The 19684-nt window shown below is 39.1% G+C and overlaps 1 protein-coding gene across 1 annotated transcript in view; it reads left to right on the forward strand.

The window, feature by feature from the left end:
* Positions 1-19684, forward strand: part of LOC110163799 (disintegrin and metalloproteinase domain-containing protein 12-like) — a 333462-nt gene that overhangs the window by 271316 nt on the left and 42462 nt on the right. The window contains exons 13-15 of the mRNA XM_055149921.1: positions 9704-9793; positions 14610-14805; positions 17953-18061. Of these exons, the coding sequence (XP_055005896.1) occupies positions 9704-9793; positions 14610-14805; positions 17953-18061 (395 nt within the window). The remainder of the gene's footprint in view (positions 1-9703; positions 9794-14609; positions 14806-17952; positions 18062-19684) is intronic.

The raw sequence follows: 19684 nt of genomic DNA on the forward strand, positions 1-19684 counted from the left end.
ACTGACTGATAATAAAGAGTTACTCAAACATTTGTGAATGAAACAAAACACAACCCCAGCTCTGTTTTTGATGAAGAAACACAAAAAAATTTCACTTGACAAGTAAAATGATCTGCCAACGCAACAACGTATTGTACTTAAGATAAGAAAATACATCTTGTTACATTTAAGAAAAGAAAAACAACAACTCTTTGAACTTAAAGTAAGAAACAAAATCGTATGCTGTTTGATTTAAGAAAGGCAAACGTATTCCACTGGTAGATCGTTTTATTTATGAAGTCGAATCTACTCAAACTAAAATGTTCTTATGATATGACTTTTTGTAGCGTAGAGATTCGTTTGTGTCCAGAAGGCTCGATATGAAGCAATATGAAGCAATATGCAGGGGTTAACCAGGGGCAGCGGAGGTCCTGGGGGGTAATGGGACAGTGCGGCGACAGTGGGAGGGGCTCGTGTGGCCTGCGGGGTTTTCACTTTTTTTTTTAGAAGAGGCAATCATGGAATCAAATGAAGTGGTTTGGGGAAGAAATAATCCTAGAATTGGCAATCGGAATAAGGCGAATCGTTTATTTGGGGATGTGAAATCTTGCAGTTTCACCTCGAGCAGCTGTACGAGTCTTAACTACTTTTAGGGACGACTTATATTGCAGTAGTTTTGAGTAATAATGTGGTTTCCTGGCCAAAAACGTACCTGGAGTTGTGTTTTGTTTCAGTCACACATGTTCTTCTCTACTCTGTTCCACCTTGTGATGTCATGAGGTAATACAGGAAGCGCTCCTCTGTGTTTTTAAACTCCATACACCTTCACAAGAATCATTTGGATCATTTCAGTCCTAGGAATTGACAATTTCTGCTAAACAAAAGGCAAAAGGGAAGCTGCTGACTTAAAATCCACCGCTTCATGACATCACAAGGTGGAACAGAGCAGTTTGAGCTTTGGAGATGTAGACAGTTAATAATAAAAGTGTGTAAATGAAACAAACACAACATCAGGTCTGTTTTTGATGAGATAACAGCATTATAACATGGCTTAAAGCTCACAAGAGTGTCTTCAGGGTGCTCGAAGTGGCTTTTTAAGTAGTTTACCATCTCCTAGTGTTGATTATAAATGTCAAAACAAAACAAAAACTTAAGTAAGTAAGTAATTAATTATTATTGTACACCCATAATGGATTGAATAACACACATAGTTGTGGATTCTACCACTGCTAGAGAATCTTGAGGTGTCCCTTGCTCTGTCTGAAGCTCAGTTACTCTAGTTAGACTTTAATCTAATCTTTATGTTTAAACAATCTGATCAGAAAGAACTGCGAGATTCTGTTGAACAAGTCCATCTCAAATAACATTACAGTCACAAGCTAGTTAGCATTAGGGAAGGCAAGTTTATTTGCAGAACACAATTTGTACAGAAAGTAAATCAAAGTGCTTTACAGATTAAGAAATACATTAAAATCACAATACAAACAAATCAAAACATAAATAATCATCATCAAATTAAGAGAGAGAGAGAGACTAAATTAGAGAGAAGAGTACAGAATGAAAAATGAAAACCTTTTGGTCACACACATTGTTAAACAAAAATGTTTTGAGTATGGATTTAAACAGAGTCAAAGTAGAAGCCCGTTCTCACATCTTCAGGAAAACTGTTCCAGGTTTTAGCTGCTTGAATCTGAAAAGTTGTTAGCCAAAAGTTTTTCAGTTTGTCACTCTTACCTTTTTTGTTTAAGGTCAAACTCCTAAACAGAACCATTAACACTTTTATTGATCACATGTTTTTGAAAATGTGCTGTTTCATTCCATTCTGTAATTTGTTGTTTTCAGACTTCTTTTTTTAAAGGTGCACTGTGTAACTTTTCTGGTGGGGGGTCCGCCATCGTCTCATGGTGATGTCATTGCTTTTCTGGGATGTTCCACAGTATGGCATTAAACAAATATAAATATATATTTTTTATTTCTCAAAACTACCACAAAAACATGCATTATTACTGTGATCTGGCCCACTTCTTCACAGATCTGACCTGTAACGTGGCCTGGTGATGTGTGCTGCTTGTCTCCATGGAGATAGTTGATGAAATGCCATACCATAGAACATTCCAGGAAAAAACATTTACATGGACCCCTCCTTGAACCGCCATCTTAACATGGTGGAGGGTTGGAGTGCCCAAATGGGAGCTTTGTTGTCAGGGGCTTCATGCCTCTGGTAGGATCACCCAAGGGACCCAAGGTCCTGGGGGACGGGTCAGACTAAGAACGGTTCAGAAGCCCCCATGATGAGTTTGATACAGAGGCCAGTGTGTCCCCCAGATTGGTGTTACCGGGGCCTCACCCTGGAGCCAGACCTGGGGTGGGTGCTTGACATCAAGCTCCTGGTGGCACAGCCCGAAGAATTGTGCACCTTTAAACTTTTTGACAGTGTGACCAAGGTAACTGCTGAACATTCTGCTGTAGACATACATGTAGAACCCCTAGCACAGGGGTGTCAAACTCAAATTCACAGAGAGCCGAAATTAAAAACTGAAAAGTTGTGAGCCAAACTAAATATTTATTGAAAATTTTCAACAACATCTGCATGTTTTCTCTTCTTTCGAGATATGTAATGTTAAACTTTTTCTTATTAAAATAAAGGTTTAATTATAGTTTTGCTTAAACATTGAATCCAGAACAAATAATATTAAATAATGACAACATTTTAAATAAATAATGTCTATAGCCTGTCATCTGTAGCCGGTGGGCCAACGCTAATACTTATAAGATATATTTCCCATGAGATTATAATTATAGCGCGGACCAAATTTGGCCCCCGGGCCTGAGTTTTACATGTCTGCTGTACCGTGATTTCAGCGTTTCAAGTGTCAATAGAAAGAAATGCCAAAAGCTACAAAAGTAATTGGTGATATCACTTAAATTGACAAATATTTTTTACAGTCCAATAATTCCTGCTTCTTTTCTTCCTGTTTATTTCCTGAAACATGTATTATAGTTTATCCCCCGACAGAAGCGCACACAAACACTAAATAAAACACTTCCTCTGCCGTCCCCAAAGCTTAGACCACCGAGCTCCCATAATCCAAATGCATTTCTGTGTCTCAAAACAAGCTTAGAAATAGGAGCAAATGTAAATATATTCTAGCTATTGTGCTCACAGTTATACAATTCTCCAAGAGGCAACATTCACTGACAGTTTCACAGTGCTGTCTATAGTGAATTATTCAAATCAACCAGCGTCTGTGTGCGCTGCTTTCACTTTAAGACCAGTTTGTCACGGCTGTGGTGGAAAATGGACGCTCCGGCACACATATACGGTGATAAAATATGAAAACATTGCATTCTGGGACATTTTTTAGGTAAATTATACTGCAAAGTGTAAGAGAAAATGTGCAGTGAGGTATAGTAATGTATCTGTTTTTGTTTGCTTGCAATTACAGTAAAGTGTTTTTTAGTCTTGGAAAGTTTTTGAATTGAGTTATATAATGCATGTCATTTGTTTAAAGGTGTATTCTGTAACTTTTCTGGTAGATAGTCCGCCACCTGCTTGTTTCCATGGAGACGCTGTTGCTTTGCCTGGAATGTTTCTCAGTATGACATTTATTTATCTATCTTATCTATCCATGGAGACAAACGGGAGAGGAACCAGGCCAAGTTACGGGTCAGCTCTGTGGAGAGGTCACCCCACTCACAGTTTTGCAAGTCGACAAAACCACCTGTAATTGAATAAATGCAATAGAGAAAAGTTTAATGCCATATTGTGCAAAGTAATAACATCTCCGTGGAGACATACACTACCAATCAAAAGTTTGGACACACCATCTCATTGTTTTATTTATTTATGTATTTATTTTTTATATCATTTCTACAAGGCAAGGCAAAGCAAGTTTATTTGTACAGCACAATTCGTAATTAAAAGTGCTTTACAGAATAAGAAATGCATTAAAATTAAACAAATCAAATCATAAAATTAAAAAGAGGGAGAGACATTACATTAGAGAGAAGCGTGCAGAATGAAAAATGAAAACCTTTCGGTCATTTGCACAGCTAAACAGAACTGTTTGAGCCTGGATTTTAACAGCGTCAAAGTTTTTTATTGGACATCAAATATATGAACAACACATATGGAATTATGTAGCAAAGAAAAAAGAAAAAAAAACATGTAATTCTACTGTTCTTTTATATATATTTTTTAATTCAAATTCTCAAAGTAGTTACCCTTACCCAGGCCCATCGACAGAAATTTGGGGGGCCCGGGGCAAGAGGCCTCACAAGGGCCTCACTCTAATATAAGTTACTAGGAAGAGTGTCCAGTCAGCTCCATTCACGCTTATGTCACAAACCAGGAAGATGTTTGGAAAGATGCGATTACAACTTCAAGTGTAGTTACCGACACTGAGCTCGCCGACCGACCATTGACGTAAATGTGATCAGCGAGATCATATGTATGTGCTGTTTGGAATCATCTTGAATCTGTATGGAGTAAGAAAGCTGTCAAAAATATTCGTGCGCGTAAAATAGAAATCCGTGCGTATTTGGCTGTAGTTGCGCATAAAATAAATATTTGTAAACTCTCAAATGAGTCCAGTCGTACATAAAATATATTGTGTGTATTTTATCCATCAGAATACGAATTGAAAAATTACGACGTCATGAATTACAATCACGAAATGAAAATTTACGATTACGCTTTCATCAGTACGAATACGAATTCACAGACGGAACTTTACTGTCAAAAATACGTCATCACTTCACAGACATTATCCATCGAGCAGAAGAAACATCGATCAAGATCAAGACTGTGCAGCTCAAGTTTGTAGCAGAGGGTAAACACAGAGTGGCTGTAGCCGTGAATGTTTTAATCTAAACATACAGAGAACCTGATATTTGTTAATTAGCCCTGGGATAACGTTACGTCGGATGTTCGCCAACTGGCTCCACTATGTTTTCTAACATATAGGTGCAATTTCCCGTTCAAAGGAGGTGTTTCTACACAATATTATACAGCAGCGTTCGGTTCCCGAATTCTAGACATTTTTACAATAGATTTTAATTAACCCACTTGTTGTTCTCTGTTGTAGCTTCTTGTGCTATTACTCTGTTTTTACTCTGCTACAAACTTGAGCTGCGCAGTCTTGATCTTGATCGATGTTTCTTCTGCTCGATGGATAATGTCTGTGAAGTGATGACGTATTTTTGACAGTAAAGTTCCGTCTGTGAATTCGTATTCGTACTGATGAAAGCGTAATCGTAAATTTTCATTTCGTGATTGTAATTCATGACGTCGTAATTTTTCAATTCGTATTCTGATGGATAAAATACACACAATATATTTTATGTACGACTGGACTCATTTGAGAGTTTACAAATATTTATTTTATGCGCAACTACAGCCAAATATGCACGGATTTCCCAAATACGCACGGATTTCTATTTTACGCGCACAAATATTTTTGACAGCTTTCTTACTCCATAAATCTGGCTCTTCTAATCGCATGTTCCCACTGCGCTCGGAGTTGTGTGTCAGTGCGGAAATGATGAAAACTGAGGTGTAGTTGGAATTGTTGATTAGCTGAACATAACGGAACACTACAGTGACATGGAGATGAACAAAACTGGGTCATTTTGTCAGACTTACTACCGCGAGCAGAGTCGGAAGCCGGAAGTTGTTATCGCATTTTTCCAAACAACTTCCTGGTTTGTGATGTAAGTGTGAATAGAGCCTTTTCCGGGCCCCTAAAACCCTGGAGCCCGGAACAACAGACCCTTTTGTTACCCCCTGTCTACTGCACTGTTCTTACCTATATTTCTTGTATTTTTATTTTTTATTTTTTTTTTTGTATTGTATTTTATTTATTTATTTATTATGTTTTATTTATTTATTTATTTATTTTTATTGATAGTTTGTTTTTGTTTTTTAAATCATTATTTATCACCTCTACATGATGCACTTTTACTGTTAGAGACTGGGTCAAAGTAGTTTTATTTTAGAAGGAACTCAACTGAAAATGTTATTATTTATTTATTTTTATTTTTATTTATTTTATTAATTTTATTTTATTTTTGTATTGTGATTTATCATTATTTATCACTGCTACACAATATACTTTTACTATTAAAGACTGGGTCAAAGTAGTTTTATTTTAGAAAGAACTCAAGTAAAATTGTTATTATTTATTTATCTTTTTATTTTTTTATTTATTCATTTTTTAAAATGTATTGATAGATTTTTTAAATCATTATTATTATTATTTTTATTTTTAATTTTTTTTAATTATTTTTGTATTGTGATTTATTATTATTTATCACTGCGACACAGTATACTTGTACTGATAGAGACTGGGTCAAAGTAGTTTTATTTTAGAATGAACTCAAGTGAAATTGTTATTATTATTTATTTATTTATTTATTATTATTATTTTTTTAATTTATTGATAGATTTTGTATCATTATTATATATATTTTTTTGTTGTATTTTTGTATTGTGATTTATCATTATTTATCACGACACAATATACTTTTACTTTTAGGGTACTCGCTGGGTCAAAGTAGTTTTATTTTAGAAAGAACTCAAGTGAAATTGTTATTATTATGTATGTATGTATTTATTTATTTATAAGTATTTATTTTATTTATTTATAATTTTATTTTTTTATTAATTTATTGATTTTTTTTTTTTTTTTTTTTTTTTGAGAAATGGTCTGTCTGTCCTTCATATATCCCCTAATATCCTTGTCTATTAAAACACTTGTGAGTCCGTCCACACTGCGCGAGCGTCGCCCGCAGAGACGACAAATCCTGATCCTAAACCGAGTCGACTCCGTGACGGTCCCACCTCGTCCTCATTAAAACCGCTCTCCATCGTGAATCACCGGTCACGCCTCTGAGCCGCTCTCCTCCTCCTCTGCCCCGCGGGATCATGGGAAAAGCCCTCGTAATGGCTTCAGGCTCCTCCAGCGCTCCGTCCATCTCACTCCAGTGTGGTCTCAAATAATGGAGGGATGAGAGGGAAAGAGGGAAGGAGAGAGGGATGTAGAGGGAGGGCTGGGTGATTGACAGAAAGAGGGGAGGAGAGAAAGAGAAGAGGAAAGAGAGAGGGGGAGATAGGGAGAGGGAAGGAGAGAGAGAAAGAGGAAGAGGGTTAGAGAGAGGGTGAGGGAGTGAGGGTATGAGGGAGAGGAAGGGAGAAAGAGGAGGAGAGAAAGAGAGAGAAAGAGGGAGAGAGAGAGGGGGAGAAAGGTGGTGAGGTAATAAGGGAGAGGAAGGGAGAAAGAGGAGGAGAAAAAGAGAGAGAAACAGAGAGGGGGGCTAGAGAGAGAGAGAAAGAGGGAGAGAGGGGGGAGAAAGGGAGTGAGGGAATGAGGGAGAGGGAGAAAGAGAAAGAGAGGGGGAGAGAGAAAAAGAGGGAGAGGGAGGGAGAGAAAGAGGAAGAGAGATTGATAGAGAGGGAGGAGAAAGAGATTGGGGAGGGAGAGGAAAAGAGAGGACAAGAGAGAGAGATAAAGACAGGGGGACAGAGGGAAAGAGGAAGAGAAAGAGGGAAGAGAGGGAGTGAGAGAGAGGGAGAGGGAGAAAGAGGAGGAGAGAGAGGAAGAGAGAGAAAGAGAGAGGGGGGCAGAGAGGCTAGAGAGAGAGAAAGCGGGAGAGAGGGAGGAAGGGAGAGAGAGGGAGAAAGAGATTGAGGAGAGAGAGGAAAAGAGAGAGAGATAAAGACAGAGAGATAAATATAGAGAGAGCAAGGGAGGGAGAGAGAGGAAGAGAGAGAGAGGAAGAGGGTTAGAGAGAGAGGAGAGAGGGAGTGAGGGAATGAGTGAGAGGGAGAAAGAGAAGGAGGAGGAGAGAGAGAAAGAGGGCAGGAGAGAGAAAGAGAGGGAGAGAGAGAGATCGATAGAGAGGGAGGAGAAAGAGATTGGGGAGAGAGAGGAAAAGAGAGGACAAGAGAGAGAGAGAAAGAGAGAGAGAGGGAGGGAGAGAAGAGGGAAGAGAGGGAGTGAGAAAGAGGAAGAGAGAGAAAGAGAGAGGGGGACATAAAGAGAAAGAGGAGGGCTAGAGAGAGAGAAAGTGGGAGAGAGGGATATAGAGAGAGCGAGGAAGGGAGAGAGAGGGAGAAAGAGATTGGGGAGAGAGAGGAAAAGAGAGGGAGAGATAAAGACAGAGGGGGAGATAGAGAGAAAGAGGGAGAGAGGGATAGAGAGAGAGCGAGGCAGGGAGAGAGAGAAAGAGGAAGAGAGAGAGAGAGAAAGGAAGAGGGAGAGAGAAGGGAAGAAGGGAGTGAGAGAGAGATATAGAGAGGGGGGATAGAGAGGGAGGGAACTAGGGAGACAGAGAGAGGGGGAGAGGGATAGAGAAAGAGGGGCATAGAGAGAAAGATCTCCAAGAATCACCTCAGTTTGGTTTTGCTCCATTTCCTCTTCTCTTCTTCTTTCAGCGACCTCAAAAACTGACTTTCTTTTGCGGCGAACCGGTCGTGGATTCTCGTCCGCCGTCGCAACAAACTTTGTGCGAAATGCGAGGAAGCGACAGTTCGAAAAAGCCTCTAAGAACCGCTGCGTAAACCACGTAATCCCCGCGCTCCGACGAGTCAGTTATACTAGGGAGTTTGATTGACAACCTAACAGCCAATAGAAAATGAGGGAGCCTCGTTTTCTATTGGCTGATGTTTATCTGGCCTCAACACGTCCACAGTTGATATAGATTTTCGTTCTTTTTTTTTTGGTCATCATAATTACAAAGCTGCTGCGTCTCTGTAATGGTATTTTAATCTTTCACTGACGGTTTGAAACAAAAAAAAATCCTCCATACAACCTTTATGGGCCAGTGACTTGAGACTCGACTTGGACTTGTCTGTATTTGACTTGGGACTTGACTCGGACTTGAGTTCACATGACATCACAAGGTGGAACTGAGCATTTGGAGATTTGAAGACGTAAGCAGATAATAATAAAGATTTACTCAAACATGTGTGAATGAAACAAAACACAACTCCAGGTTTGTTTTTGAGGAGGTAACAACATTATAAGATCACAAGAGTCAATTTTGTGAAACATAGGACCTTTTAGGGCAGGGCGATATAGAGCAAAAGATACATTTTGATATATTTTACGATATTTCGATATACGATACATATCTCGATGTTTGTACAGGAAAAATAACCCCCCAAAACCTGCTGCAAAAACAAAAAATATGCCAAATTTCACAAGATCGTTTTTATTTAAGTGCAAAGAGGCAGTTCATGCAGAAACAAAGTGCATCTGAGATATTATAGAAAAATAATAATTTAAATGTAAAATAAAGGAAGAAATAAAACATACTGTCTTTTTTTCATTCAAAAATAAAACAATTCAACTCAAGTCAAGCTCATCTTTGCATTAACCAAACGATAACCAGGACCATGAGCTCTGGGAGGTTCCTTATTTTAATAGATCCATGACGTTTTTATAGTAATTTTCCATCTACTGTCAAAAAAACTGGGGCTAAACTGGGACCAAACCTGGACTAGATCCGGACTAAACCAGGACCAAAGTGTGAAAAGCAACATATGTCAGACAGAAAGCACGTTTTCATGTCTGTTTGCTCAGTATGTTGTCGTGTGTGTTTCCTTTGACCCCTGTTCGCCCTGATAAAACCGTCTCCTGTGTATTGGGTTTATCTGTCCCCCTCTTCCTCTCTTCCTCTTTTCTCTCTCTCATGTCCATATTTGGTGTTTCCTCTGTTCCAGGAGTGTATGAACCCGTGCTGTAATGCCACCACGTGTACTCTTAAAGGGGATGCCGTCTGTGCCCATGGACAGTGCTGCCACGACTGCCAGGTACCAACTAATCTGACTATAACTGTTAACAGGCCCGCTTCATGACATCACAAGGTGGAACAGAGCATTTTGAGCTTTAGGAGATGTAGACAGAATAATAATAAAGCTCACAAGAGTCAATAGATGCATCACGAATTTCGGACTTCCGGTCATTGTGCAATACATACTGGGAATGATTTTCTGAAAAAGTGAGCATCAAACCTCCATGTTTGTTTTCCCAGTGGGATGCATCTATTGTCAAAGTCGATCTTTTCAAGTCTTTGGAGCCATATCGCTTTTGTTTCTGGTTCTGATATTGTCATATTTTAGTTTTGGGATTCGGACATCGTAATTGTGTGGTTGTTGGATCCTAACAGCGGAAAACGGCTCCAGAAATGGGCTTTGGAAGTTTGCAAACTCCATAAATGCAAAAGGGAATCAGATCTGTGTGACTGCAAACCTCCGTTCAAACTGTTTCCCTTCCCAACGGAATTGAAAAATAGTGAAAGGTGAAGGCGATGGACAGTACTGATACACAGGAAAGATGAGAAAGGAAACCTTTGGCTGCCAAAAAATCATCCTGAATTTGCAGCGAACATTTTGTATGTGGAGCTCCATCAAAGCGGGATCCCGTTTGTTAAGCGAGAGGTCCAGAAGACAAACAAACTGAGCTCGCACTTTCTTGTTCTTGTGGCTTTACAGTGACATCACGTCTTGGTCGCTTTTCAGTGGAAGGTGTTTCTTGGCGAACTGCTGCTGCCTTTTGCTTTGGCGTTGACTTTTTAAATTCGTAACCAAGGTTGAGCGAGGGATCGGGATTTTGCTTTGATGGCGCTTCACATACAAAATGTTCGCTGCAAACTCTGGATGATTTCTTAGGCAATCAAAGGTTTCCTTTTTCATCTTTCCTGTGTATCATTACTGCCCATCACCTTCGCCTTTCACTATTTCTCAATTCAGTTTGAACTGAATTTGCAATCACACACATCTGATTCCCTTTTGCAGTTATGAAGTTCGCAAACAAATTTCTCGAGCCGTTAGGACATCCAACAACCACATAATTATGACGTCTGAAACCCAAAACTAAATTATGACAATATCAGAACCAGAAACAAAAGCGATAAGGTTCAAAAGACTTGAAAAGATCGGCTTTAACAATATCCCACTGGGAAATCAACACTGTTGGGCAAGTTACTTTGAAACTGTAATGCGTTATTGATTACCTATTACTGTCATTTCAAAGTAATTTGTTACATTACAATATTACTGCATTTAAAATGTAAGGCAATTACACTACTATTGCATTACTTTAAGTTACTCTCACCAAAATAACTTTTGCTCTGTATATGGACTGAACCAGGACTAAACCAGGTCTAAACCGGACTAAACCAGAGCTGAACAGGACTAAACCAGAGCTGAACCAGGACTAAACTAGAACTGAACTAGGACTAAAACAGGACTCACTGTCAGGACGGGCTCGAAGGTGACCGCAGGAGAAAGGAGCGGCTCTGCTCCACACCTCATGGAGGTAAGAGCGGCTGTCACCCGATCGCTCTTTATCACCCTGCTGCTCGGGCTCACGGCCCTGATTTCAGCAACTATTTGCAGGTACCCGAGCCGGTAAGACTCTGTTACAGCGCGTAACTTCTACCTTCCTTCAATGTGTCCAGAAGTCCAACTTTTTGTGTGATGGTTTGCATCTTCCTCTGCCTTTTGGGTGCGATGCAGGAGCCTTTGTCGGTGCAGAACGTTTCGTCGACGTTGTGGGTTTCGTCGGGGAAAAACTTGCAACCGTACAGCACTCAGAATCACACTGCTAAGATGAACATGTATTTAAATTTGGCAGCTGAACACATTCTGTACTGTACAGGAGACAGGAGTCCCTTGGCCAGTCAGGACGCAGCGGAGGAACGCAATACGCATTCATACAAAAAAAAAAAAAAAAACAGGGCATGCAAAATTGCACCAAAAAAAAATAAAAAAATAAAAAATCTGCGAACAGCGAAAAGTGAACTGCGATAGAGGGAGGGACGAGTAAACCAGGTCTAAACCAGAACTGACCCAGGTCTAACCAGGTTAAACAGCGTGGAGTTCTTTGTCAGTCCTTTTCGCCCGCGGTTACCTGAAGGTCTATGAGGGCGCATCTCCGGCGTTTCACCGCTGCTGATATCGAGGTGATTTTAGCAAATTTGTATGAAGAAAAACCCACCACTTCAATCCAGGTTAAAAAAACATTGTAACGCGCGTTACTCACATTTGTACCGAGTAAAATATTTCATTTTTTTCCCCTGTAATGCCTTATATTACTGCGTTACAGCAAAAAGTAATGCATTACTGTAATTCGTTACTTTATAACGCGTTACTCCCAACACTGGAAATCAAACATGGCGGTTTGATGCTCACTTTTTTTGGAAAATCCTTCCGAGTATGCATTGTGCAATGAATGTAAGGGCTGGGCGATATGGATCAAAAAATATATCTCGATATATTTTGCTATATCTCGATATATGTTCAAGAAAAAATAATCCCCTAAAACTGAAAACTGCAAAAACAAATCTGCCAAATTCCACAAGGGTCTTTTTTTTTTTAATTGAAGTGTAAGAGGTCGGCAGTTCATACAGGAACATTTAAGATTACAAAACCCTAATTACATAAATAATAATTTAACTGGAAAATAAAAAGAAATAATAATATATATTTCCTCCTTTTCATTCATAAATAAAACAACTCAACACAAGCTCATCTTTGCATTAACTCTGTTATCCAGACCAGAACCAGAACCATGAGCTCATTTAGCAGAAGAAGCTCATAATGTTCCTTATTTCAATAGATCCATGTTTCTATCCAGCAGTGAGGAGCTGTGAGGTTTAATCCCACAATCCACTGCAGATCAAATCAAATGTTTCCAAACACTATTGTACAAGTGACACTGCAGCAGATTATTAATTAAAATCTTCTGCATAAATAAACTTTACATTGCTAAACTTTACAATATATAAAGTATAACGACTCTAGAGCCACATCAGCCCGTTTGAGATAATAATGTGTTTAATACAGTTTTGCGCACGTGTGTTTACATTTTACAGAAACGAAACTTAAGCGCATGGCTCATTTGCATAAACAGCGCACTTCTCATGCAGCTCAGCTCGTTTAGCTTCTTTCGGGCTAAAGGACGCGACTCGGTGGAATATGAGGATGTGCTGCTGGTGGTTTTGTCTGTAAATGGTGGAAAAGGTTCGTGGCGCTAGAAGCTTTTCACTGGCACCAACTTTCAGCGTTCACGGCGATAGTGACGAGTGAAGGAGACACGAGCGAACAAAATCAGGGAGGCGAGGGCGCGCGGGCGACGAGAGAGAAGGTAAACAAGCGAAGAGACGAAATCAGAATTGAATATAAGCATTATATCGATATATACGATATGTCAGAATTCATATCGAGTTTAAAAATCTCGATATATTTAAAATATCGATATATCGCCCACCCCTAACCGGATGTTTGAAATTCATGATGCCTGTATTTTGCGTAACATATCATCTTTAAGTACTGACTTTGGCTTTATATTACATCATTTTGAACCTTTTCTCAAACTCAAAATTAAAAAAATCTAATAAAAATGTGGTCAGAATATAACAATTTCTTATAAAAATTACACTTTGAAATAGAAAGAGTGTAATATTTCTTTCGAGTTTATGTGCATGTGTTTTTTACATTGTGGTTCAGCCCGAGTTATTCGCCTTCCAAACCAAATTCTTATTTGATCCTGGTCTAGACAGATCAATAATGGACCGTTTTATTGCAATGACCTTTTATAGCAGGGTTTCCCAAAGTTTTTTTCTGGGGATATATCCATATTTTAACAAACCTTCACGACCCAAGTCAATAGGCATTATTCATAAATCACAAAATAAAGGTGGATTTGACCATTATTGAACATTAATGAGGATATTTTATTGTCGACTGAGTGATCGTGTCTCTCTGAAAAGTTAGTATTACTCAAGTTTTATGAAAAAATTGAAGCAGCAATAAAAGGATCCATAAGTCGCCTATTTGGACTTTAAGCGTAGCCCATTTCTTTTTCCTTTCAACATTTATCTGACCCAACAATATTGGAACAAAATAGTCAATAAAATAATTACAAAAATATTAGAAATTATACAAAACATGTCTTAATATTTCAATGTATCCAGATCAGTCTTTGGGAAAAAATGCTTTATAGGACTGCTCCATTATGAACAAAAATCTTCAAATCTACATTTTTTTTCATAAATCATTAATTCATACTGTCAAAAGTTAACAAGACGAACTCATTTTAGATATAATTTTAAGTAAAAGCCGAACTTTTTCTGATCTTTAATGGTGCATTGTGTAACTTTTCTGGTGGAGGGTCGGTCAAATGCTTTTATTTGTTGAGATATTATTGTATTGTCTGGAATATTTCACAGTATGGCATTAGACCTTTCTAAATCTTCATGGAAACCAAACCAGATCCTAAGTTACGGGTCAGCTCTGTGACGAGGCGACCCCGCTCACAGTCAGAATGTCTTTCTCTAGGTATTTTTGAGCTATAAATCCACCTGTAATTGAATAAATGTAAAGGTCGAGCTGTTTAAAGTCATACCGTGGAACATTCCAGGCAGAGCAATGACACATCCGTAGAAACAAACAGGTGAGGGACCAACAAGCAAAAAGTTACATGGTGAAAAAGCTATTATAGATACCATTTAATTAATTATTGTGTAGTGTTCATTTATTTATTTCTCTTTTTAATCAGTCTGTTATTGTAATTGCTTGAACTCGCTTGGGACAGTTTTTGATTTTTAAATGTCTCTGTGCACAGCTGAAGCCCGCCGGGACCCCCTGCCGTGAGTCCAGTAACTCCTGCGACCTGCCCGAGTTCTGCACCGGGACGAGCCCCCACTGCCCCCCCAACGTTTACCTCCACGACGGACACGCCTGCCTCCTGGTGGACGGGTACTGCTACAACGGCATCTGCCAAACCCACGAACAGCAGTGCATCACGCTCTGGGGACAAGGTCAGGGCTAAAACTGGTCTAAAAATGATCTGTTAAAGTTCACCTCTCACTGGTGTTATATGTCGTGCGCCTTTAACAAGTCAACCCAGGATGCCGTAATAACATCGCCATGGATACCAACAGGTGGCGGACCTTAAACCAGAAAAGTTACATAGTGTTTTTACCCTATAGTTTTGTGACTCTCAATATTGTGAAAACAGGATTCAGGTGGTAGGTCATCTCATAACAGGAGGGTTGGTGGCTCAAATCCAGCTCTAGTCAGTTCAGACTGTTGTTGTGTTCTTGGGCAAGGCATCATACATACTGTTTTTTTTTTTTTTTATTAAGGATTAATTATTCTGAATTAAATAGTTCTGACTTAAATTATTCTCCTTTGAGTTTACATGGAAATAATAATTCCAAATTAATGTTTCCTTAAGTGTCTTGCCCAAAGCGCACAACACACAGACTGTCAGAATTGCACCATCAACCTGTGAGTCATAGAGTGTGTATACATGCACATCAGTTTCCCGGTTATTAGCCATATCCCGGTTATGTCAGTATTCGGTTACTGCGTTTACATGCGCACTGAGAAACCGGGACACTCATATCCGCGTATACATGATCAAATGGAGTATCCCGGTTTCTTGACATAATCTTACAAATGCGCAGGCGCAAAAATTTACTTAAATCAATTTCATAAACCTGGAAAAATACAAACCGTGAGCTCCTTTAGCATAAGAAGCTAAGGAGCTACGAGATCTCCCACAATCCACTGTGCAGATTCTTCATTAAAATCTTCTGCATAAATAAACTCAACTTTACAACATATAAACCATAAACACTATAGACACATCAGCCCGTTTGATCAGATAATTCAGCTCTGATCACATTTGTTTACGTTTTACAGAAACAAAACTTAAGACCGCAACGCTAATTAGCATAAACTGTTAGCGGTGATACAATCAACTCGCTCCTTGTGCCGCTGATGTGGTTCAGCTTCTTTTGGACTAAATGACACGACTCTGTGGATTATGTGTGTTCTTTTTGTGACAGAAGAGGCGCTGATGATGGTAAGTGTGTTCTGTGCGTGTGTTGTACAGGAGATAGTTCATGTTTTAGCTTTTCAGCGTCACACGAGTGCAGATTGTACGTGTGCAGGTTTAGCGCAGCTCTTAATTTTACAGTCATTTTACTCGTTTGGTCACTTTATTTATGTTGGTCAGTTTATTTATGTCGCTACTGTTGTGGTGAAACGACTGGAAAGTGTCTTTTGGACGCATGCGCACTCAACTTTACTTTGCAGTAACCGGGGTACTGCGTATACATGCCACAAGTAACCCGGTTACTATCGGAATAAACCAGCTACAGTAACCCGGTTTCTAATAACCGGGATACTGCCATATCCGGGATACTGAAACCAGGTTACTGCGTTTACATGCACCATGAAGAAACCGGGACACTCAAAAAACCCGATCATAACGGGATACTGATGTGCATGTATACGCACTCACTGGATTTCTACCAGTGTTTATACAATGGAACTGAGCGGGATTCAACCTTCTGATCAGAGGACGAGCACTAATACCTACTGAACTCAAGATGTTATTGCTTTGCCTATAATGTTCCACAGTATGGCATTGTACTTTTCTATCTTGCATATGTTAAAATTATGTGATTTTGATTTGATTCTTTTATAAATAAATACTTGCAAAACAGCCACAAAATCGTTCCTACTGTGAGTGGGTTTGCCTCTTCAAAGATCTGACTTGTAACTTGCTTTATTTAATGCTATACTGTGCAACATTCCTATCAAAGCAGTAACATCTCTATAGAAATAAGCAGGTGACTGGGCCTGATCCGGCAAAGTTACATAGTCAGGGTTCCCACGGTCATGGAAATCCTGGGAAAAGTCATGGAAATTGAGAATCTCTTTCACACAACTACGGCGTTCTGTTAAGTTCTCATTAAACAATTATGATTATTTCTGGACGTTTGCGCCTTTTGTTTTAAGGAGACGACAATAAACGCACTGACAGTATTTTGGATGTTAAAAAACTATAAAACCAAACCATAAGGTGAGTGGAAAAGGTTAACATTTCATATTTAGCTCTAAAAGTCTGATCAATTCTACACATGTAGGTGCTGTAAACTCATGGAAAATTCACTTTAGGTCATGGAAAAGTCATGGAAAAGTTTTGAAATTTTGTCAGTGAAAAAGAGTGGAAACCCTGTTAGTGTTGCTTTAAAGTTTACTAAAACTCTAGGACACAGGTGTCAAACATATGGCCCGGGGGCCAGATCCGGCCCTCCAAGACCTTTAATCTGGCCCTCAGCTGATTTTCTACTAAAATAATTTAATTATATTTTCTATTTAAATATTGGTAATTTTCTGCGGTGCTGAGCAGAGCAGTGTCTCCAGCGTCTCTGTACGTGGCCCCTCCCACCAGAGCAGCACAAATGAAGACTTGTTTCTTTCCAAACGCTCTTAAAGGACGATCGTTTTGACTGTTGACCGTGACACCCTCATCAACAAAATGTCAAAAATGAGAAAAGTGGAGCTGAGTGCAGGATTTTCCAAGAAAAATTGACTTATTCCTATTTGCATACAAGTTAATGTTAAAACATTGTGTTGAAATTGCATTTTTCTTAAAGTTTCAGGTTGTTCATAATATTATAATATTTTGTAAAAGAAAGAGTTCATCAATTAAAACAGATTTCTGTAATAGATTTGCATTTCTCTGCACAAATATTTGAACTTATTGCTATTTTTGGGGTTTATATGACATGAGTTTTCTGATCCGGCCCCTTTGGGATCAAAGTAGGTTGGATACGGCCCCCGGACCAAAATGAGTTTGACACCCCTGCTCTAGGAGGAACACCATTGCAAACATATGGTTAATCTGTACATCTAAACAACAACAAAAGCTTTTATAACTTCTTCAAGCCAGAACTGCTAATTGAAGTCATTTTATACAATGTTATAATGTCCATACCAACCGATCATTGTTATTGTCAAGCATGAGTCTACAGTTTACACTGGACTACACACCCACACAGTTTTGTATTTGTAGAAAGCACTAAAAACATAGAAAACTGAAGTCATATTTTTTGTTCACAGTGGTATAACGGTGTCCAGATTTGTAATGACCCTAATGTGTGTGACAGGGGCCAAACCTGCTCCAGGCATCTGCTTTGAGAGAGTGAACTCTGCTGGAGACCCCTACGGCAACTGTGGCAAAGACAACAAGGGACTGTTCGCCAAATGTGAGCCACGGTAAGGCCAGGAAGTCAAAAGAGGGAGAAAAGCTGTCTGAAAATATATCTACAGACATGTGTTGTTTGATTTGAAAATGTGTTGTGGAGTTGGACACGAAGTTAGAGGAAATGAAGCTCCTCAACAAAATACGATCAATGAATCAATCAATCATTATTTATAACGGCCTTTACAACACAAGGTTACCAAAGTGCTTTCCAAAAAAAATCAACACAATATAAAAACAGACAACACATTAAAGGTGCGTTGTGTTATTTTTCTGGTGAAGGATAAAACTTTTTGAGCTGTAAAACCACCTGTAGTTGAATAAATGTCATATTCCAGACATAGCAGTAACATGTTTTGCCTGTAATGTTCCACAGTTTGGCATTAAACTTCAGTTATAGCCGATTTCATATCTTAAAAATGCCTAATATTCTTATTCCTGTGAGTGTGATTGCCTCTCCATAGATCTGACCTCAGCTGCCATGAAGATAGAAGTTCATAGTGGGACAAACAAGCAGCAGATTTTCATATCATAGTGCACCTTTAAATTATGTATATTTACTTGTTTATATTGTAAATAATGATTCAAAACTTGTAACTGAAGTCAATTAATTTCCTTGCAACAGTTTATCTTTGACCCAACTCCATCACGATCAAGTTTTCCTCCCAAAATAAACATGCAATTTTGTCAACTTTTTTGCAAATAACCTCTTTTGTACCTTGCATCTGTTCCTTTCAGGTGTTTTTGCTTGTTTGTTTCCTAAATAAATACCTTGGATATCATTCATTCTTACTGTGAGTGTGTTCACCTCACCATAGATCTGAGCTGTGATTTCAGACTGCAGCCTGAAGTGACCCAAATCAAATTTTTTTCGCCCCTATTTGACCCGTATCTGATCTTTTAATGACAGTCTGAACAACAGATCCAATTTTTTCAAATGTGACCCAGACCACTTGGATTTGTGCTCCTAAAACCGAAACATATCTGATCTTTTGACATGCGACTTCAGTCTGAACGGCCAGGTCGCATTCATCCCACCTATAGGTCACAAATGTACACAAACGTTCTTCTTGTCAGACGAAAATTGTGTCTGAACTCCGTGTGGGTGAAGTAGTGAAGCACATCGCAATCCCACCACTCTTGGCCACGACTCCACACCCACACGTTTCTTTCTACGGACATTGCTGCCACTGCTCCACAAAAAGCCATGACCATAAACCTATAAACCTCGTCCTTCTCCTTCTCAATCTCCTCCTTAAAACAAATAATCTGTACATGTTCTGGCTCCGGCACGACGGAAACTTTAAAATCTCCAGGTGCTCAATGCTGTGTCCATGTTTAGGCGACTTTCGTAAACACCAGTGCGCATGCGGGACACTTTTGGGGCGTTTAAAGTTCACACTGGAGATCACAAACAAGTCGCGTTTAATTGGAAATGTGAACAACCTCGCAAAAAAATTGGATTTCACAAGAAAATCCGAACTGAGCATTAAGCCCTGCAGTCTGAACGTAGTCTTAGTCTGGTGTTTAATCCCATGTCATACTGTGGAACATTGTGGACTTTTTGGTTGGAAGAAGACCGCAGCAAACAAACTTTAAACCAGAGCCTTCGATATGACTTTACTATTTCTCTTTCA

This window comes from Boleophthalmus pectinirostris, unplaced genomic scaffold, assembly GCF_026225935.1.
Source record: "Boleophthalmus pectinirostris isolate CB_2022bp ecotype Guang Dong unplaced genomic scaffold, ASM2622593v1 HiC_scaffold_14, whole genome shotgun sequence".
Classification (NCBI taxonomy): domain Eukaryota; kingdom Metazoa; phylum Chordata; class Actinopteri; order Gobiiformes; family Gobiidae; genus Boleophthalmus; species Boleophthalmus pectinirostris.